The sequence below is a fragment of the Oratosquilla oratoria genome, chromosome 21 (assembly GCF_046742065.1).
Source record: "Oratosquilla oratoria isolate Oo_2021 chromosome 21, ASM4674206v1, whole genome shotgun sequence".
NCBI lineage: Eukaryota > Metazoa > Arthropoda > Malacostraca > Stomatopoda > Squillidae > Oratosquilla > Oratosquilla oratoria.
Window position 1 is genome coordinate 18406970 of NC_134797.1, and position 18642 is coordinate 18425611.

The 18642-nt window shown below is 37.8% G+C and overlaps 1 protein-coding gene across 1 annotated transcript; it reads left to right on the forward strand.

Moving 5' to 3' along the window:
- The first annotated feature begins 5183 nt into the window (after positions 1 to 5183).
- AIMP1 (aaRS-interacting multifunctional protein 1) lies at positions 5184 to 17981 on the forward strand. The gene is made up of 6 exons (XM_076204378.1): positions 5184 to 5493; positions 9042 to 9176; positions 13429 to 13542; positions 14750 to 14908; positions 15133 to 15303; positions 16029 to 17981. Exons 1-6 carry the CDS (start codon positions 5413 to 5415, stop codon positions 16260 to 16262), a joined length of 894 nt encoding a protein of 297 aa, XP_076060493.1. The 5' UTR covers positions 5184 to 5412; the 3' UTR covers positions 16263 to 17981.
- The last annotated feature ends 661 nt before the right edge of the window (positions 17982 to 18642 follow it).

Consider the following 18642-nt stretch of genomic DNA (forward strand, 5'->3'; position numbering starts at 1 on the left):
ACGGGCCCACTGTACCGCTAATTTTATCGGTTAAACTTTTACCATTAAGCAAGTATGTACCGCTAAGGTCTCGGTAATTTTTTTACCATTAAAACCGTTTTTTTCGGCATTTTTGTTAAGTTCTCAATAGAAATAATGTTATTTCTGTGATTAGCATACAAAATTATATTAATTGTGAAAGTTTCATCGAACAATTCCGCGTGTCGCCAAACGAAGACTTATATATGTATATATAATATATATATGTATATATGTATATGTATATATATATATATATATGCTTAAGTGATGAAAATGCCAATATGCTTCTGTTTCTAAATAAGAATATGAACTAATTTGTATGAAAAGATAATTGAGGAAATAAATAAAAAACTTGCTGACAATGAAATCTAATATATCCTTGAGTATTCACCTTGGTCTTTGGATCACATGCTGGGCTAATTTGTATGAAATAAGTATTAAAACAAGGGAGCATTAAAACAGTTTTTAGGAAAACATCTATTACAAATTAGTCAGTTTAGGTTAGTTTTTAAGAAAACATTTATTACAAATTAGTCAAAGCTCATTATATGTGTATGTGTGTGTATTAACAAAACTCCCACTCCCACATGCACCCTCCAAACATGAACCCATGCATGCAGAGGCGGACAAAAGTTTATACACCACACCCACCCTCAGACACCCTCCATTCACTCACTTGCGCGGTAGATAGCATACTATAGTAGCACCAATTAAAGTATGACTTTTTCCCTTTACAATGACATAACAATCAAAATAATATGTAAAATAGAACCAGACATATAGCTTATTAAAGGACAAAAACATTGATTTTTCAGGAGAGACAGTTAAACTGGGAGGCTGGATACTGTGGATAGGCGGCATGCTTCCACCTCTAACTTTGATAACGCACTGATATCTATAAAATTCAATATCATGTGTTTACTGTTTAGAATCATAGCTTGCTTCCGATTGGTGAGAAGAGTTGCCAGATATCTCCATAAACACAATATCGTAAACAAAATAGAACTGGCTATCGAAATTTTGACTTTATTTCAATATACAGAATATGCAATGGGGTTGTGACTACACACCATAGTAGGATGAAATTTGTTTAAAGATTTAAGTCATAAAGGCGACCACTACCTCACGAGTCTTTTACCGGTACAATACCGGTAATTCCGGTAACGGCATTGTTGTTTACCGGTAATTCCGGTACTGAGATTAGCGGTATTTGCCCAGCACTACTAACAGGGACTACCAGTCCGTTTCTCCAGTTGGAGGATGTGATCCCGGACAGTCAAACGATAAAGGACACCAAATGCAATTCTCAAACCATGGTATCACCGGCCTTCAGCAAATTCACGTTGACATTAAATATACTAGTCACTTTTTTTCCACCCTTCAAATTAGAATGTCGCTAACCTCACCCAGAGAGGGCGGTGGATTGGCAGCTGACACCCATGGGGAAGCTGGCTACTTAGGGGGTCAGCCAAAGTACTCGACCATCCATGTTGCTCATCAATTGTTTGAACAGTGTTCGCCTGGGGTACAGACCTGGAGCGGATTTTCTTTGTAGCTCGGTAAGCAGGTCCGAGGTCTTTCGTTTTGGAAAGACACTGAACATCCTCATCGATTTCCTTGCCATACCTCTCCTTATCCTATTTCAGGAGGACTCTGCTCCACCGTTTCAGAGTCCTTTTTAGGTTTAGGTCCCCGTAAATCTGGCAACATGACTAATTTCTATATCATGCAAGCCTCACATGATACCACAGGAATCCTCTCTTTTGAAAGTTTTCCAATGCACTCTTCGGCATCTTCCAGACTTTCATATCACATTATTCCATAATTCAACAGGATCATGGAGGGCGCCAAGCGGTTCACATTGATTGGAGACTGTTGTTGCATAATCCTGATGAACTACTGTTGGATTACATCTCGGGATTTTCTTTCATTTGACATGCATCCTGAGTGTTGTGACCATAACTCTAATTAGTCCCCCAGAATTCGACACTCCTGTAAACCCTGCAGCTCTGTAGGATTTTCCGACGAGAAAAAACAAGTATGTGATCGATCACCTTTGCCACACCACTGGGAATGCTTTATGAAGTTCATCGATACGGTCCTCGTCTCTAGAACCAGGAATCAGCATTCCTCAACTTTCTGGAAAGAACTGCTACTGGCTCTGATTCTAGTCATGGGGATAAACACATATTTCGCATCCGCCTATGTCGATGCCAGTAATCGCACTAAAGTCGCCCAAAACAGTAAGTGTTTCCCGTGGTGGGCAGTGATCGACTATAATAAAGTTTGACATAGAGCATCTCATCAAATTCATATTCCTTGGCAGGAGCATATACTGCAACAAGAGAAGTTAAGCCCAACGTGTTATTCACTGTAATCAGCATCATATGTTCATTATCCAGATTAATTTTTATAACGCCGTACTGTATTTTCCTCGAGTTGCCTACAGCAGTCCTTTCCCCCAACCTGAGGTGTTTCCATTACTGGAAACTGACCAGTAGTAGGTGTAGCCCTAGTTACTGATCTCACCACTATCCAGTCTTTTCACCTTAGAGAGAGAGCCGCTATATCCATTCTAAGCCTTCTGAGCTCCGCCGATAAGAAGGGTAGTCGATCATCCTCGAAAAGGAAAAGAATGTTCCAGGTGCCCAAATAGAGAATCTGCCCGGGCCCTTGATCAATGTGATCGTGCCTCGTTTGCATCACCCCGTCCGTCCGCTTACCGGGTTTGCTGGGTTTGACTGATTGCCATATACACAGATATAAAGCTTAACCCTCACACGCCCATACCCTTCACAGAGCCCAACAAGGAGAGGCCAAACGTTGGGTATATATATTTATTTCAACAGTCCCAAGGCTTGTGGGAAAATATACCGACTCACCACCTTAGCACCAAGATCTAAGAATATAAGGTCTAACCACTTCCGACCGAATTTCGAGGGAGTTGGCGCAGCGGGCCCGTGAACGTCACCTGGCTGTTCAAAGTGGGGTTAGCGGGTCCTATAGCTGTCAGTTGAAGCTGGTCCGTCGTTCGAAAATGACGTCGCCTTCGCTCGCACAGCTCCACGCAATTAGTTATATTCTGACAAATATTATATAAAAAATATATATAAAATATTATAGTTCCTGTCTATATATATGAATATATAATATATATATATATATATATATAATATATAAAATATTATAGTTCCTGTCTTCCTTGGCGTTTCACAGTTTTCTTCAGTGTATCACAAAGAGAAAATGGACTCAGCCAAATGACGTCAGAAGCTGCGCAGAAGAATGTAAACGGTCTGACCTGTATATTTAGACCTTGCTTAGCACTACAAGGGGGTGGGGGTGACGGGGTATGCGCGAATTGTGCTTCCATTCTTTAGCAAGTTTATTCTTAAACGTCTCAACGTTGATAGCATCCACTGTGTCCTGGCTTAGTTTATTTAACTCTTCAGTAGCTCTGGCTGAAAGGAAGTGCTTCCTTGGGCCTTGTTGATGATGCACTTTTAGTTTTAGGTTATGTCCCCTAGTGATGGCTGGAACATCGTTTTGCCACAGGAAATACACTCTCGTTAGTAGTTGATCTGGTCATTGTTCTGTAATACATTGAAGACTTGGATGACATCGGCTCGTAGTCGTCAAAAATGCGGAATGGGAAGCTGAAGGTAAGAGAATCAGACAAGAAACAGTGGTCTCAAACTGTCCGGGAATAGATTCAATTTGGAAGTGGGTAGAAACAACTTCGCCAACCGTGTAGTTAAAGAATGGAATAAACTTCCTGCAGAGGCAGTGCAATGTAGTTCAGTTCGAAGCTTTAAAAATCATTTAGATAAACACCTAAGCAAAATGCTGTAGCGATTATCATTTATTTTATATTATTTTTGTTTTGCTTTGTTATCATTTGTCTATTTCTCTATTATTAGTTATATGTCAATTTATTATCATTTACTATTTACCTGCTTGTTTATTATTTAACTATACCTATGCATTTATTTTAGTTATCTACATTATAGTTTTTATTTATTCATTTTTTTCGCATCCGACATAGATATAGACCAGAAGGTCTCCTGTCGGCATGCTCCGCCTTTGTAATCCTTTGAGTCGTTCTGAATATGAGAGGCGAGACAGTCCGTAGACCAGTATTGTGGCACGTAGCTGAACTTATTCCAGCGCATATTTGTCCTTTTTCAATCTTGGACTCCGTACAGTGGAAACATATTCCAACTGGGGACTTTCAGATTCAAAACAGGCGACTTACCTAGAATGTCTCTTCATAGCGTGAGAGCTCACTTGTCCTAGCTTGATTCAGGAACCAAATAGAAGTGTTGATAGGCCCAGGGGAAATATTTAACTGCTATATCACTAGCGCGTTGCTCTGTAGGACCCGCGTCTCCAGGTTCTGTAATGACTCCTCGCAGTGATCCATGATGGGGTTGGATGACACTGACTAAAGGATTTTTTTTTTTTTTTTTTTTTTTTTTTTTTTGCGTATAGGTGTCTAACCCCAACCCCCTTTCATGGGCAGCTACAGTGGGGGAGGGGCGGTTTAGTTGCTGACAACTTGACAATGCGACAGGTAGTTATGGGTACACGGTATCAATAGGGAAATTACTGGGTCTCACTTGACACAGGTGATCAGTCACCTAAAAATAACTGATAAAATCCTCTCTGACAGGCCACGTTTTAGGCTTGCGAGTGTTGCATGTTGGACGTTCGTGACTAGGGTAAATGTGTGGTCAGTGAAACTTAATGTCCATTTTCCCGACATTATTTAAACAAAATAGGCGAATTATACTTTAATCAAATATAGCAGGACCTTGAATCAGTAAAAAGTTAACAACAATTTACTGTCATTGTTCAGAATTATGTATTTTCATATGAAATCCTTACAATACTATTTGCGAACTAAATCAGGTCAAATATCGCAAGGAAAAAAAAAATTATATGTTTATTCCAGAGGTATCAACACCCATAACTAATGTTCAGTCATTAATGTTTTATATGCAATTATTTCAATCATTATAATCATTACAGCATTTACTAAACTAACAAACAGCTGTTGTATACAAAGGTAGTGTTTTCTAAATTTACGCTAGTTCGCCTACCAGATTTAGAGAATTAAAATATATAAATTTCACGCGTGTAATGCTCCTGGTAATTGTTTCTTTTAATATATTAAAATTTTACATCAAAGTAAAATATAGTATTATGTGATTTACATTTTCATTGTTATATATACACCGGTATGTTGTTTACCGATGTCCCCCACAAGGCGAGCTCGGTACCGTAGAAGGCGCTAAACAATTTTGTCCAACATTTATAAAGAATAACTGATCTAGTATACAGAAGGATCGATAACCCGTAGCTGTCAGAACTTTCTGTTCACTGTTTTCAATCATGACTACCCCAGAAATCTTAAACAGATTGGAGCAGAGAGCTGTGGAAGCAGAACAAATGATATCGGAGCTTTCAAAGCATGTGAGTCTTGGGTTTCAGTTTCCATTCTAATATTAGTATGTGGTTTCACGTTCAATGCATCATCGTTTGAATGAATCTTCATTATCCCCGTCGTACTGATGCCGCTGTATGATAGAAAATTTTATACCTGTATAGATTCTTGAATTGCCAGATGTCACTAATGAAGGTAACCATACATTGCATTGATGATTGACCCCTAATTCCAAAGGCAAAGCAAATATGTTCCTTGATAGTGGTTCTTAATCTGGGGTACCAGTACCCCCAGAGGGTATGAAACCCCCAGTGGGATAAGACATGCTGGCCAGTTGTTGGGTTGTATTCCTGGAATGGTTATGTTAGGTTAAAACTCAAGTTAGGTTTTGATAGGCAGGCATGGGAAATTTCTGTGTTTCCATGAAATTCCTCAACACATTCTCGTGGTTTGGTACTATTTCCACATTTTATTTGTTTTACCAGCCCGTAAAAAAATGTATAGGCTTTTAACTGTTAATCATATAATTTTGTGTCATTCTACACAGCAGTATGCAACAGATTGCAGTATTTGAAACTAAAAAATGTAAAAACTCCCTACAGTGGGAGGGGAGGACACCTTCCTCCCACACCTAGCTCAGTTGCTTTGCTTCCTCTTTTCAAGCCCCACTCACATGCTGGACAATGTAAATTTAATGTTAGATATGTGCTTGTGTGAGTCTAGAATCTTACCTAACTGTATCTACTATGTCTAGGCCTAGGGGACTGATATATATTTTTCATTTTTCTTTTCTTTCTCTACATGGGTTGTTGTTCAGTAATCAAATGAAATTGAGTGAAACTATAAATTGACCAAATTTATTTCCCAGCTAAATTTAGATCACTGACCCATGTCACTTTTTTCTAATAGTGCTAATTCTTTGAAAAGGGGTCATGAGGAACATTGGATATTCTTATGGGTTACACTAAATACTAATAAATTATAAGAACCACTGCTTTTGAGACACTTATTCGGATGGGCACACGAAACCTGGAAGGCACTTTCACAAACCCAATTTCCTCCCTCACCCTTCCAGTGCTAAGCACAGAAAAATAAATCCTTGCAACAAAAATGTTATAGAGAAAATCCTCCTCCCACATACTGTATCTACCTGCACTAGTGGTGCAGTTGGAAGCATGCTGGTTTGCATCATGCGTTTGAGCCACATAGGATTACAAAGGAGGAGCATGCCAACAGGAAACCTTTTGTTCCTTGGTCCATAACTAGGTCAGATACAAAAAGATATTATAATAATGATAAATGAATTAAGGTAAATTTTTAGAAGGCACACCTACTACACGTTATAGCAATAGAAAAATAATAATTTTGTAAATTATAATACATCAATATATCATACATTATTCGTGGCAGAAATCAATAATAGAAAAAGTTGTTAAAAGCTATAAACACACAAATGGAGCCACTTTAGTTCCTTGAAATGCAATCTTTGTTTTGGTAGAGGCGGAGGTAGAAGAAATTAAAGTATGATGAATTCATCTGTTGTAACCTAACCTAACCTGCATTTAGTAATGTGGTATCTGTAATTCTAGAGGTCATCAGGGTTGTCGTCATTGTCTCCGACCTTTGAATTGATCAAAACAAAGATGGCATCTGAAGGAGTCAACGCGACTTTATTCGTTTCTGCATAGGTTTTAGTGACATTTTCCGATATTGATTTCCATCAAGAAAAATAGATAATTGATGTATTATTATATACACTTTTTTAGGGAAAATAGATTCATATGTTTTAATCCATTTTCATATATATTGATTTTGATATTTGGAATCAGTTTTGTGGCTTGCCGTTGTACTTTTTCCAATCTGTCAATGTCTGTAATGAGATTTGGTGACCATATGGAAACAGCATATTCCAAATGTGGATGAACTAACAATTTATATAGTTTGTTAATGAGAGATGGACTTTTGAAGTCAAAAGAGTGCACAATTAGTCCTAGTCTTATTTGCTTTCTCAGAGGCTGAAATACACTGCTCAGATGATTTGAGATCGTTACTTATGATTACACAGAGATCCTTTTCACTATTCCCTTTTGTTAAGTATTTTCAAATAACTTGTTCCTATTCTATTAGTGTGTGGTTACTGTTATGTACATAACGGCTATGTGCATAACCTTGCATCTACTTCTGTTAAATTTCATTAGCCACTTTTAAGGCTATTGCTATAGTTTATCTAAATCTTCTTGGATATCTAATTGGTTTAAGTCAGCCCTGTGCAACCTACGGCCCTCAAAGACTTTCATTGTGGCCCTTTCTCCTAAAAACAAATAAGCTATACTGCGGCCCTCAGAGAGAGAGAGAGAGTATGTTACCAGCTAGAACCCACTGAAAGTTTGACAAAATTCATATTTTTATGTACCAATTTCACCAGATTTTAATTATATTAGAACAGAAAATAACATATTTCTTGAAATTTTTAATTATTAGATTGAGTGATCCTTGGCTGTCTTTCGTTTGCTAAGTAATGGTCAGAAAAATGTCTGTGTTTGATAATTCTTATGTTAATGATCCCAGTTAACCAATATTAAGTAATTATTTATGTTTGTACATTATAATAATAAGGTACGGTAGCCTTTCATTTGCTCATTTATAGTAAGAAAGATACATTTCTTTCGGACAATTCTTATTTTTGTGATCCCAATTTAAATTAAATCAGTAACAAACTATTTATCTATCTTTATCAGTATAATCTCACATAATACGTCTTCGATCGTAGTAAATAACATGAAATAGTAAGGTTATGTGGCCCTCCATACCAACAGTCGTGACCAGTGGCCCTTTGGGAAAAAAGGTTGCACCCCCCTGCTTTAAGTGATCATTTGCCATTCCTCACAGTTTATATCATCAGCAAATATGGAGACAATAGATTTCAGTCTGTGGCCTATATCACTTATATATATTATGAATAAGTGGCCCAAGAATGGAACCCTGCTGCATTACTCATTCTCTTTTACTCTGAGTAATAATAAACAGAAAACGTGATCAAACCAGTTCACAGAATATGGTGGTAACTCATATACAACTACAAAATATATATACCTGTAATCAAGATGCCAACACCGGCATCCTCATGTACCCACCTGCGCCTCATGATGTCAATGTAGGGGTCATCATACCAAAGTGGTTTATCAAGAAAGCTGCAGTCTTAACCTAAACCCATTTGTGCCTATATTCCCTTCAACAGACTAAAATATCTGGTGTCTGGTAGAATAAACTAAAAGTACAACTTGGGCACAGAACTTCGAAAGTTAAAGTCTGACATGGAAAAAAAAAAAAAAAAAAAAAATAAATGGATAGAACTTTTCACACATTGTTCAGTTTGAAAGCTTGGATAATTAGCTATAAATTTGAAAAATTAAAGCCTTGCTAACATTCAAGCTTCACTTTAATTACCTGAAGTTACTGTTTTGTTAAAGATAATGAAGAAGAGTATGTGTTGCTCTAGATTCTGCAAATACTGTGGAATTTCCACTGATGGGTTGGCTAATTTTATTTATTTGTAAAACTATTTACCTGTTTTCAGATAGCACATCTACAGGTTGTGGCTTCAGATACACATAAACAGCGCCTTCGCAAAGAAAATGAGCAGCTGCGTCAAGAGGTGGATCAACTTAAGAACAGACTTGTGACTTTGGAGTCATCACAAGGAATACAGCAGGTAAAGGATTTATAGGTTGGTTATATAAAGACATACATGTGAGAAGTGTAATGAATGTGATATAACGTGAAGTAATGTACTGTGTCAGCAGTGTATTACTCAAATTGTGTGAAAGGGTTGGAATCACTACATTATGGATGTGTATTTGTGTGCTTATTTCTTTAAAATTTCATCTTCAGAAGCATCATGACTTGGAACAGTGAATAACAGGAAATTGCACAAATGTAAAATGAAAATACATACCATCTACCATATTTCTTTAAAATTTCATCTTCAGAGGCATCATGTTCTGGAACAGTGAATAACAGGATATTGCACAGATGTAAAATGAAAAAAGATCAGAATATAGATAGATATTATATATATATATATATATATATATATATATATATATATATATATATATACATTATATATATACACACACACACACAAGGTCTGTCTGGAAAGTATCCAGCCATTTACAATTTCAAGAAATGCTTCTAACCTAGGACAATGGCACCCTACTCTCCTTCAAAGTAGTCTCCTTTGGACCTCACACAATTTCTCCCTTCCACGTTTCAAAACATTTTGCAAAGTCCTCTTTTAGGATCTTTTTCAGCTGGCTTGTCACATTCTTCATAATTTCTTCTGTGGACTGAAATCTCCTTTTAATGGTGATTTTAGTGTTGGGAAAGTCCAGAAATCACAGGGAGCTAGATCTGGGCTGTAGGGGGGCTGAATGAGCTGGGTGATGGAATGTTTTGCCAAAAATCCCTGCACAACATGTGAAGAATGGGCAGGTGCATTATCATGATGAAGGATCCAGTTTCCACCATCCCACAGCTGTGGGCATTTTCTTCTCACTGCATCCTTTAGACAGTGAAGAACTTTGATATAATACTCCTTCGTTATTGTTTGGTCTTAAGGAGTGTACTGTATTTTTTTTTACCATAAGGCGCGGGCAAAATCGGGTGGTGCGCCTTATCGTGAGGTGCGCCTTATGTGTGGCTTCAGTGCAAAAAAATGCCTTGAACAGTGACGTACTATTTTGACATGTTTTGTAGCTAGCCTGCCGACATCGACAGTGCATAGGCCTAGCAAAAGTTACAACCAAGTTATAACCAAGATGCATGTATCTTGACAAGAAAATTGCGAAAACTTTGACAGTTTTCGAGTCCATGCCACTGCATTCATTCACGCTATCATGGCTATGACACAACACAGACAGCCATTTTGCATTGGTCTAGTCTCGCTCCACTCAGACTGTAGTCATCTGAGTATGTTTTTAGTTTCGACCATGGGCGCAATATAGCAATGTAAGATTAATTATTAATTTTGTAAATTAAAATGTATCAACGTAATATGCAATTTTGTGGGCGGAAATGAAAATAAAAAATACCTTGCTACAAGCAAATATGCTAATGAACGAAGTCGGTAGCATAGGATTGGTCTAGTCTTGCTCCACTCAGACTGTAGTCATCTGAGTATTTTTTTAGTTTCGACCATGGGCGCAATATAGCAATGTAAAATTAATTATTAATTTTGTAAATTAAAATGCATCAACGTAATATGCAATTTTGTGGGCGGAAATGAAAATAAAAAATACCTTGCTACAAGCAAATATGCTAATGAACGAAGTTGGTAGCATAGGATTGGGACGCCAACGTCTCTCACGACGACTACAACGAGGACGAGCCGGATGACATTTAATTTGCAGGTAATGATTTATCAAACACAGGTTAGGTTAGGTTAGACGAATTTATCTCCCTTTCATTTCTTCGACGTCGGCATCTATCATAACAAACATGGCGTACCATTCGTCCGACATGACTTCGTTACTTACGAAATCTGTTTTAGCACTTTTTTGTTTTTTATTTCCGCTCACAAAATTGCATATTACGTTGATACTTTATAATTTACAAAATTAATAATTAACTTTATATTGCTATATTGCACCCATGGTTGAGACTTAAAATTTACTTTCATTTGTAATCTTGTGTTCTTAAGTGAATAGAGAATTCCGGGAATAAAACTGCTAGTGTTGATTTCATTCCCCACAATTCCCGTAACATGTTTATGTTGTTTTTTAGGGTATTGGCAGGGCAGACCGTCCATGGAGGTGGTCTGATTTCACTGACCTAAGTAAAAAAATATATTATTTTTGTAATTTTGCTAATTCTCAACCGATTTTTCTCATTCAACAACGAAAATGTTCAGTTCTGAATGCACTCACATATGCATGAATATCCGATGACGAGACCAGGTGCGCCTTATGTAAGGACGGGGAATAGCAAATTACGGGTGCGCCTTATGGTATGAAGCGCCTTATGGTCCGAAAAATACGGTACTTGTGGTGGACAACACCCTGATGATAAAAAAAAAAAAAAAAAGTCACCATGACTTTGACTTTGTTTCGACATCGAGACACAGGTGACTTCCATTGATCAGACTGGGCTTTTGTTTCTGGGTCATAGCTGTAGACCCACAACTCGTCTCTAGTTATTGCTTGTTTCAGGAAATTAGAGCCATTTGTAGCAACTTGAAGCATGTCCTCTGAAGTTTTAGCATGAAATTCCTTCTGCTCCTGGGTCAGGAGATGCGGGACGAATTTTGCCGCCATGCATATCATGCCAAGATCTTCTGTCAAAATCTCTGAAACACTTGTCCGTGGGATACCAAGATCATCTTATAATTCTCAGACTGTCAATTGCGGATTTTCATTGATTGCAGTCCTCATATGTTCAACATTTTCGGATGTTCTGCTTGTTAAAGGTCTACCAGAATGTGGATCACTTTCGACAGGTTCTTGGCCTTCTTTGAAGTGTTTGTACCACATTTCTATCTGTGCTTCAATCATTGAATCATCCTGGAATGCCTTTTTAATCATGAGTATTGTCCACTGACAAATATTCAAGTTTACAACAAAACTTGACACAGATTCGTTGATCTACTTGCTCAGTCATTGTTAATGCAAGACCAAACAGTACACACCTTCACTCAACTGTGTCTGGCCGGTAACTGAGTTGTCACATGGGACTCTTGGCTGCTCACGCATGCAAAGTAGGGTATTCTGTCAGTGTCTGCCAACTTTTGTTAGGATTGCACCATCAGTTCTGCAAATATTCATAATGGCTGGATACTTTCCAGACAGACCTTGAGTGTGTGTGTGTGTATACATATATATATACACACGCCAGAATTAGATGTTAAGAACAGTAAAAATAATTAAATAATGAGCAAAAGTACATTCCCAGCAATTAACTTCCTTTGATTCTGCTTTTCAAATACAAATGTGGGAAACTGTACATGACTTCCCCGTAAGTCGCTTTCCAATAAAAATCACCATAGAACTAGAATTCAAACTATGTACCAATAGGCTTCATCCCCCATATAAGGAAGGTAGCCAGCCAAAGCATACATCTACCCCCACCCATCCATTTCCCTTTCATCTTAGCTCCTTGTTGATGAAGGGTCATCCCATTCTCCTAATGTCTACATCAGAATCAGTGCAGTAAGACATGGTGCATCCACAGCAGGGCCAGCAACTTCATTTAAATGGCAACCCTTCCTCCTTGCCCCCTCGTGCAAAATTAGTTAAGACAGGGAGAAATTCCTTTGGGTAGCATCAATTTATATTCTGTTCACAACTATTCTCCACTCACACCTAGAACTAGAAGGAAAAATAAAATATATATAAAAATGTAAACCACAAGAAAGCATGTTGACAAGAATGTAAAGATAGATAGAAAAGAACTTGAAGACCTCTGACATAGATAAGTTCCCATCCATAGACAGAGCAGTGGAAGTAGCAGCACTTAAGGAAGATCTGGTAGTGGTGTCTGAAGACTGTTAGTGTGGGGCATTATAGGGAGTACAGTGTCCTCTGTGTGGTGGTTGCATTTAGAGCAGATTGATTTATATTTGAGGGTGTTTTAATGAGTTCTGGGTTTTGAGTAGTGTGGTCATTTGTGAAGAAACTGTTGGTGATAATATAACAGCTTGTGGGACATTATGATATAGCTCATTAGCCATTGATTTGTGTTGTATATGCATATATGGTGTTATGTAAAGAAGGCACTGAAAACAAAATAAATTCAATGATAATTTTCTATGAAATAATGCAAAATTTTGAATTGAACATTTTCATTCCTTCTTATTTGTTTGCTCAAAGAAAATGTGGATATAATTTACTAAAATAATGATGTAAATATTTGTACAACTGTTCTCCTTTTATTACCTTGGATGAATTACCATTCCACTTTTTTTTCAGTTCTATGATTTTTCAAAGAAAACAGATGCAGCTACTACTGACTCAACAGAACCAACCAAAGAGCTATCTGTGAATACTACTACTGTCAGTAATAAGCAGGAGAAACCTCAAAAGGTTTGTAAATTTTTCAGTATATTTTTTTTAATATGCACAATTAAGACAAGGTTTTAGTTTGACATTTTTCATGTCTTTTCTTTCTCTCAAAATTTTTAATTGCCACCATGTGGGAAGGTGTATGAAAGAAGGGAGTTGAAGATAAATGTGGTAAAAGTAAGGTGATGAGATGTACAAGGGGAGAAAGTGGCAGCAGACTGGAATTCAGTATTTAAGGGAGAGGAACTGCAGGAAGTGAATAGTTTTAGATACTTGGGACCAGGCCCATGCAGAGGGGGGATGCTGGGGGTGCCCGAGCACCTGTCCCTTTGCCCTGTGCCCCAAAAGTACCCTTCACAAGAATATATAGAAATGAATGAAAAATGATTTCTCACAGGCTTTTTCCATTTTCTTACCATTCAGAAATTATAATGTGGAAAATGGTGTTCCACCCTACTGGATAGTTGTCAAATACGAATAATACAAGAGTGAAGTGCCCAATTTCCTGCCCAAAGCACCTGCACCTTGCAATGTCTGCACGTTACTGCCTGGGTGTGAATGTGGCAGGAAATGGTAGAGTGGAGGTGGAGGTAGAATGTAGATTGAGGGAAGCAAGTGAATGTGAGGGAGTGTGTGAATAATATTTTGACACAGTCTAAAGGGATTTCTCCCCATCTTCTCTTTTTCTGCATGAGGGGGTGGAGAGGGGGGTCATTGATTAAATGAAGTGGCCTTGCTGTGGATGTGTTGTCTTGCTACACTACTTCTGACCCAGGGCAGTGGGTGACATGCAGGGATGACCCGTCATCCAAGAGGAGCAAAAGAAAAAAGGGAAGGAGGGGGATTGAATGGGAGTGGAGTGGGGATGATATGGCTGGGAGTGGATTTATGCCTCTGACTCTGGCTACCTCCCTTGTAAGGGGGAAAAAAGCCTTTGTATACCATTACGTCCACATTTCTTGCAGAATTCCACAGTTATATTTCAAAATTATTTTCTTCTAATTTCTCTTACCACTAGAGCCGTACACACTTGCACCAATACCCACTTTAGGGGAAATTTGGTATAATTCATGTTTGAAGTAAAGAGTGGGTAGATCTGAGGGTTTTGAAAAGTGTTGGTACCATCTGCAATTTGTCTCTGGTTTCAAAAGGAAAGTTTTAGGAATAATGTAGGGAATAAATGTACTCATGCCCAAAATACAAATACAACATATTTGCTTTTAAATAGGAAGGTAAAAAGAAGGAGAAGAAAGAAAAAGGGGAAGGTGGTGATGCTGGTAAGAAAGAGCAGGACTTGCCTGTTGATGTTGGACGACTTGACTTCCGGGTTGGAAGAATTGTTACAGCTAAGAAGCATCCGGATGCAGATGCCCTTTATGTAGAAGAGGTAACTGAATGTGTTTTTCTAAACATATTTTGCCAATCATACAAAAAATTGCATGGTAATTACCTTATATTCTTTTGGTTTAGATGTAAAAGTAATATTTTATCCAATCAAACAGCGGCTGAATATGTAGTGTTTATTGGTTTTAGTGTACAGTGATCTTATAGTAAGTAAATTCAGATGACATGTGAAATCATGTCCAGGCTACTACAGTAAAATGATTATAGGTTGATTGTGGGGAAGACAAGATCCGCACAGTCGTGTCTGGGCTGGTACGTTTTGTACCACTTGAAGAAATGCAGAACCGGATGGCTGTGCTGCTCTGCAATCTAAAGCCTGCCAAAATGCGAGGAATCACATCAGAGGCCATGGTCATGTGTGCTTCCACTCCAGAAAAGGTGATTTATTTAATTTTTTCTTGTAATTGAGTGCATGTATATTTACCAAACTATAGTTATATTTTATTTTTTCCATCATACATAGTTTGGAATTTGTTTATGGTCTTATCATGGGTTAATTTTTTTTAAGTTTCTTTAGAAGTGTATGTGTCAGTGTCACCTTTTACATCCATGAGATGTTAACGTGGGAAGGGCAACAGATTGGTTTTGGGTGGGTGGTGGAGATGCGCATTCCATCACTCTTTGCTCAATCCTGTCAGTCAGCTGATTCTCCACCCTCGTTTTCCTCCTCACCTCATTTCTCAATCTATTCCCATACAGAGGTATCTTGGTAATATGCAACCAATACTTTAGGGACTATTTTTGGGTGCCCCTATAGACCAGAGCCACACATAATTTGTCATTTAATAAAATCTCTACTCATTGAGGAAGGTTGATACTTTTGTACTACAGCTTTCCCTCATTTATGCAAGTCTCTACCTCCTCTGGATCCTTCTGTGGTGGGTAGGAAAGAATTCTGCCACTGTGTTTCCTATGCATATTGTAAAAGGTTACTTAATGGAACAAAGTGATGGGACTAGGGATCCTTCTTTGAATTTTCCCTCTTCAAAAAAATCTAGGCACATTATTAATATTTAGCCATATTATATCTGTAGGAATAATTTATTGAATTTTTACCCTTTGTGAAACAATTGTACATAATTTTATTTTATTTATTCCCTCAGGTTGAAATCCTTGCTCCCCCTGCAGGAAGCCAGCCAGGAGATGTGGTGGAATTTGAAGGTTACACCCGTAATCCAGATGCTATCCTAAACCCCAAGAAGAAGATATTTGAGACTTGTGCCCCTGACCTCAAAACAGACAATAACAAAGTAGCAACCTATAAAGGTGTGCCCTTTACTGTCCCAGGCAAAGGTGTAGTTGTAGCACCTACTCTCAGTGGTGTGCAGATCAAATAGAGAAGATACAAAGAATTATTATTGTTATCAAAAGAATATTTTTTCTATTTCTAAAGATTTGAATGAAACTTTACATACACCTTTGTACTTCCTAGTTATATTTACCTAGTTGTGCTTTACAGGTGAGAGATTACTTATGTAGTAGGTCATCTCCCAGTCCAGATTTTTCACAGCTCTAAATATCATTGTACATTATCTCTGTGGGCTATTTATTTATTTTGTCTATAACTGAATTTGAAAATGTATGAACAATCTTGTTCATGATTTTTATTTATTTGTTCATTATATATATTTTTTATAAATGAAGTGACTGCTGTGGATGTGCTGTCTTGCTGCATTGCTTGTGACCCAGGGCAGTGGGCAAGATGCAGGGATGACCCATCATCCAGCAGGAGCCAAGAAGAGGGAGGGAGGGAGGGAGAGATGGTGAATGGGAGTAGAGTATATGGGAATGAAATGGGTGGCAGAGAATTATGCCTTTGACTACCTCCCTTGTATGGGGGGAAAAGCCCTTGGTATATGTATGTATTATTATTTTTAATCTAAACTTTTTTATGCCATTTTTGTTATCCAGATCAAGTAGAAAAGTAAAGGGTTGTTTTATCTCAAGGATTACTAGGAGTGCAATCATGGTTAAAGTTACCACAAGTGTAATATGGTCCTGTAGATAAATATATACATATAAAGCCTTTTTCCCCCTTACAAAGGGTAACCACTCAATCTACACTCATCCCATATCTATCCAAGAAGCCATTTGTTACCCTTCCCTCATTGATGAAAGGTCATATCTATCCCCAGTCTCACTGCTTATGTCAGAGGCAGTGCAGTGAAACATTTCCACAACAGGGCTTGTGATCTGGAGCTGGTTTCCCCCATTGTTTTGAGGGCAGATTCCACCTTATCTGCTCGAAGCAGTAAAGAACATTACTTTTGAATACATCCTTTCATTCCTTTACAGTTCTATTCACTCTCTTGTACACCCACTTCCTTGCTGACATTTCTCTTGCATCCAGTGCCCCCTTCACCCGATCTTGAATCTATACATTTGTTTCTTGTGTACCCTTGGAGAATTAATTTAGTTTGTTAAAAAGTTCTCTTGTAATGTGTTTTTATAATACTCCTACATGATCACCCCCCCCACACACACACACACACACACACAGTTCATAATCTATCGGTGGTCAAACCAGTCAACATACTTAAATTCTTTACATATTGTGTTGTGGTGAACATTAGGTCACTTATTGTAGCTCTGGTGTGGGCTGTGGACTAGTTTTTAAACTGGTTGATTATTTTGTTTAATAGGATGATGCTGTTTATTATTTGTTATAATCCCCCCTCCCCCAGACATTTCATAATCTATCAGTGGTCAAACCAGTCAACATACTTAAATTCTTTACATATTGTGTTGTGGTGAACATTAGGTCACTTCTTGTAGCTCTGGACTAGGTTTTAAACTGCTTGATTATTTTGTTTAATAGGATGATACTGTTTATTATTTGTTATGAATTATGGGAGATAGATGAAAAGCAAACCCATGACCAAAGGGAGTGAATTGCAAAATTTTGTAAGAAGGGATTGAAAAACTAAGGCCAACCTTTCACAACCAAAATGGGAAGCTGCTTCAAGGCACTTAACAAACACATTGAGTAAGTGTATAAATAAACATTTGTGTAACTGTAAAACCCATCTCCTTTGATGGATTTCACAGCTTCTGTTGATTTTTTTTTTCCATGCTCACCATTGTGGAAGTTCTGGCTGTAAAAAGATTGGGCAACTAGTGTCTAGTATTTCGAATAAACCATAACTGAAAACAACCACCATACTTACTCCCACCTAATTTTTTGAGCCATTAGATAATTTTGTACATTACTGGATTGCTTGCAATATATAAAATGCATTATCTATTCATACTACAAATAAACATAAACCTTGCATCACATCACACAGCTAACATCTACAGTATCCTATCCACAGTATCCTGCAACTTATCCATAGAAAAACACACACATGGATCACAAAACAGATTTAGCTAGACCAACAAACCCATTGCTTCACCAAGCACCCCAAAATATCAACCTAGAGAAGAAATTGATCCCAAAACACCCAAGAGTAACACTGACATTCCTACAACCTGACTTGGTACTAAAATGGTTCTAGCACAAAAATGGCTTGTTGGCAGGCACCACACTAGACATATTATCTTATGCTGCCTTGCACTCAAAATTATACAAAATCTCTTCAATGAGCCGATGCACTGAACCAGAGCCTATGGCCAATTTTCTGGGGGTTGCAAGTCTCCTGCAAGGAAGAACTGAGACAACAGAATGAATGACTAATTATAAACAATTATTACAAAGAAGTCCATATTTCTTTGTAT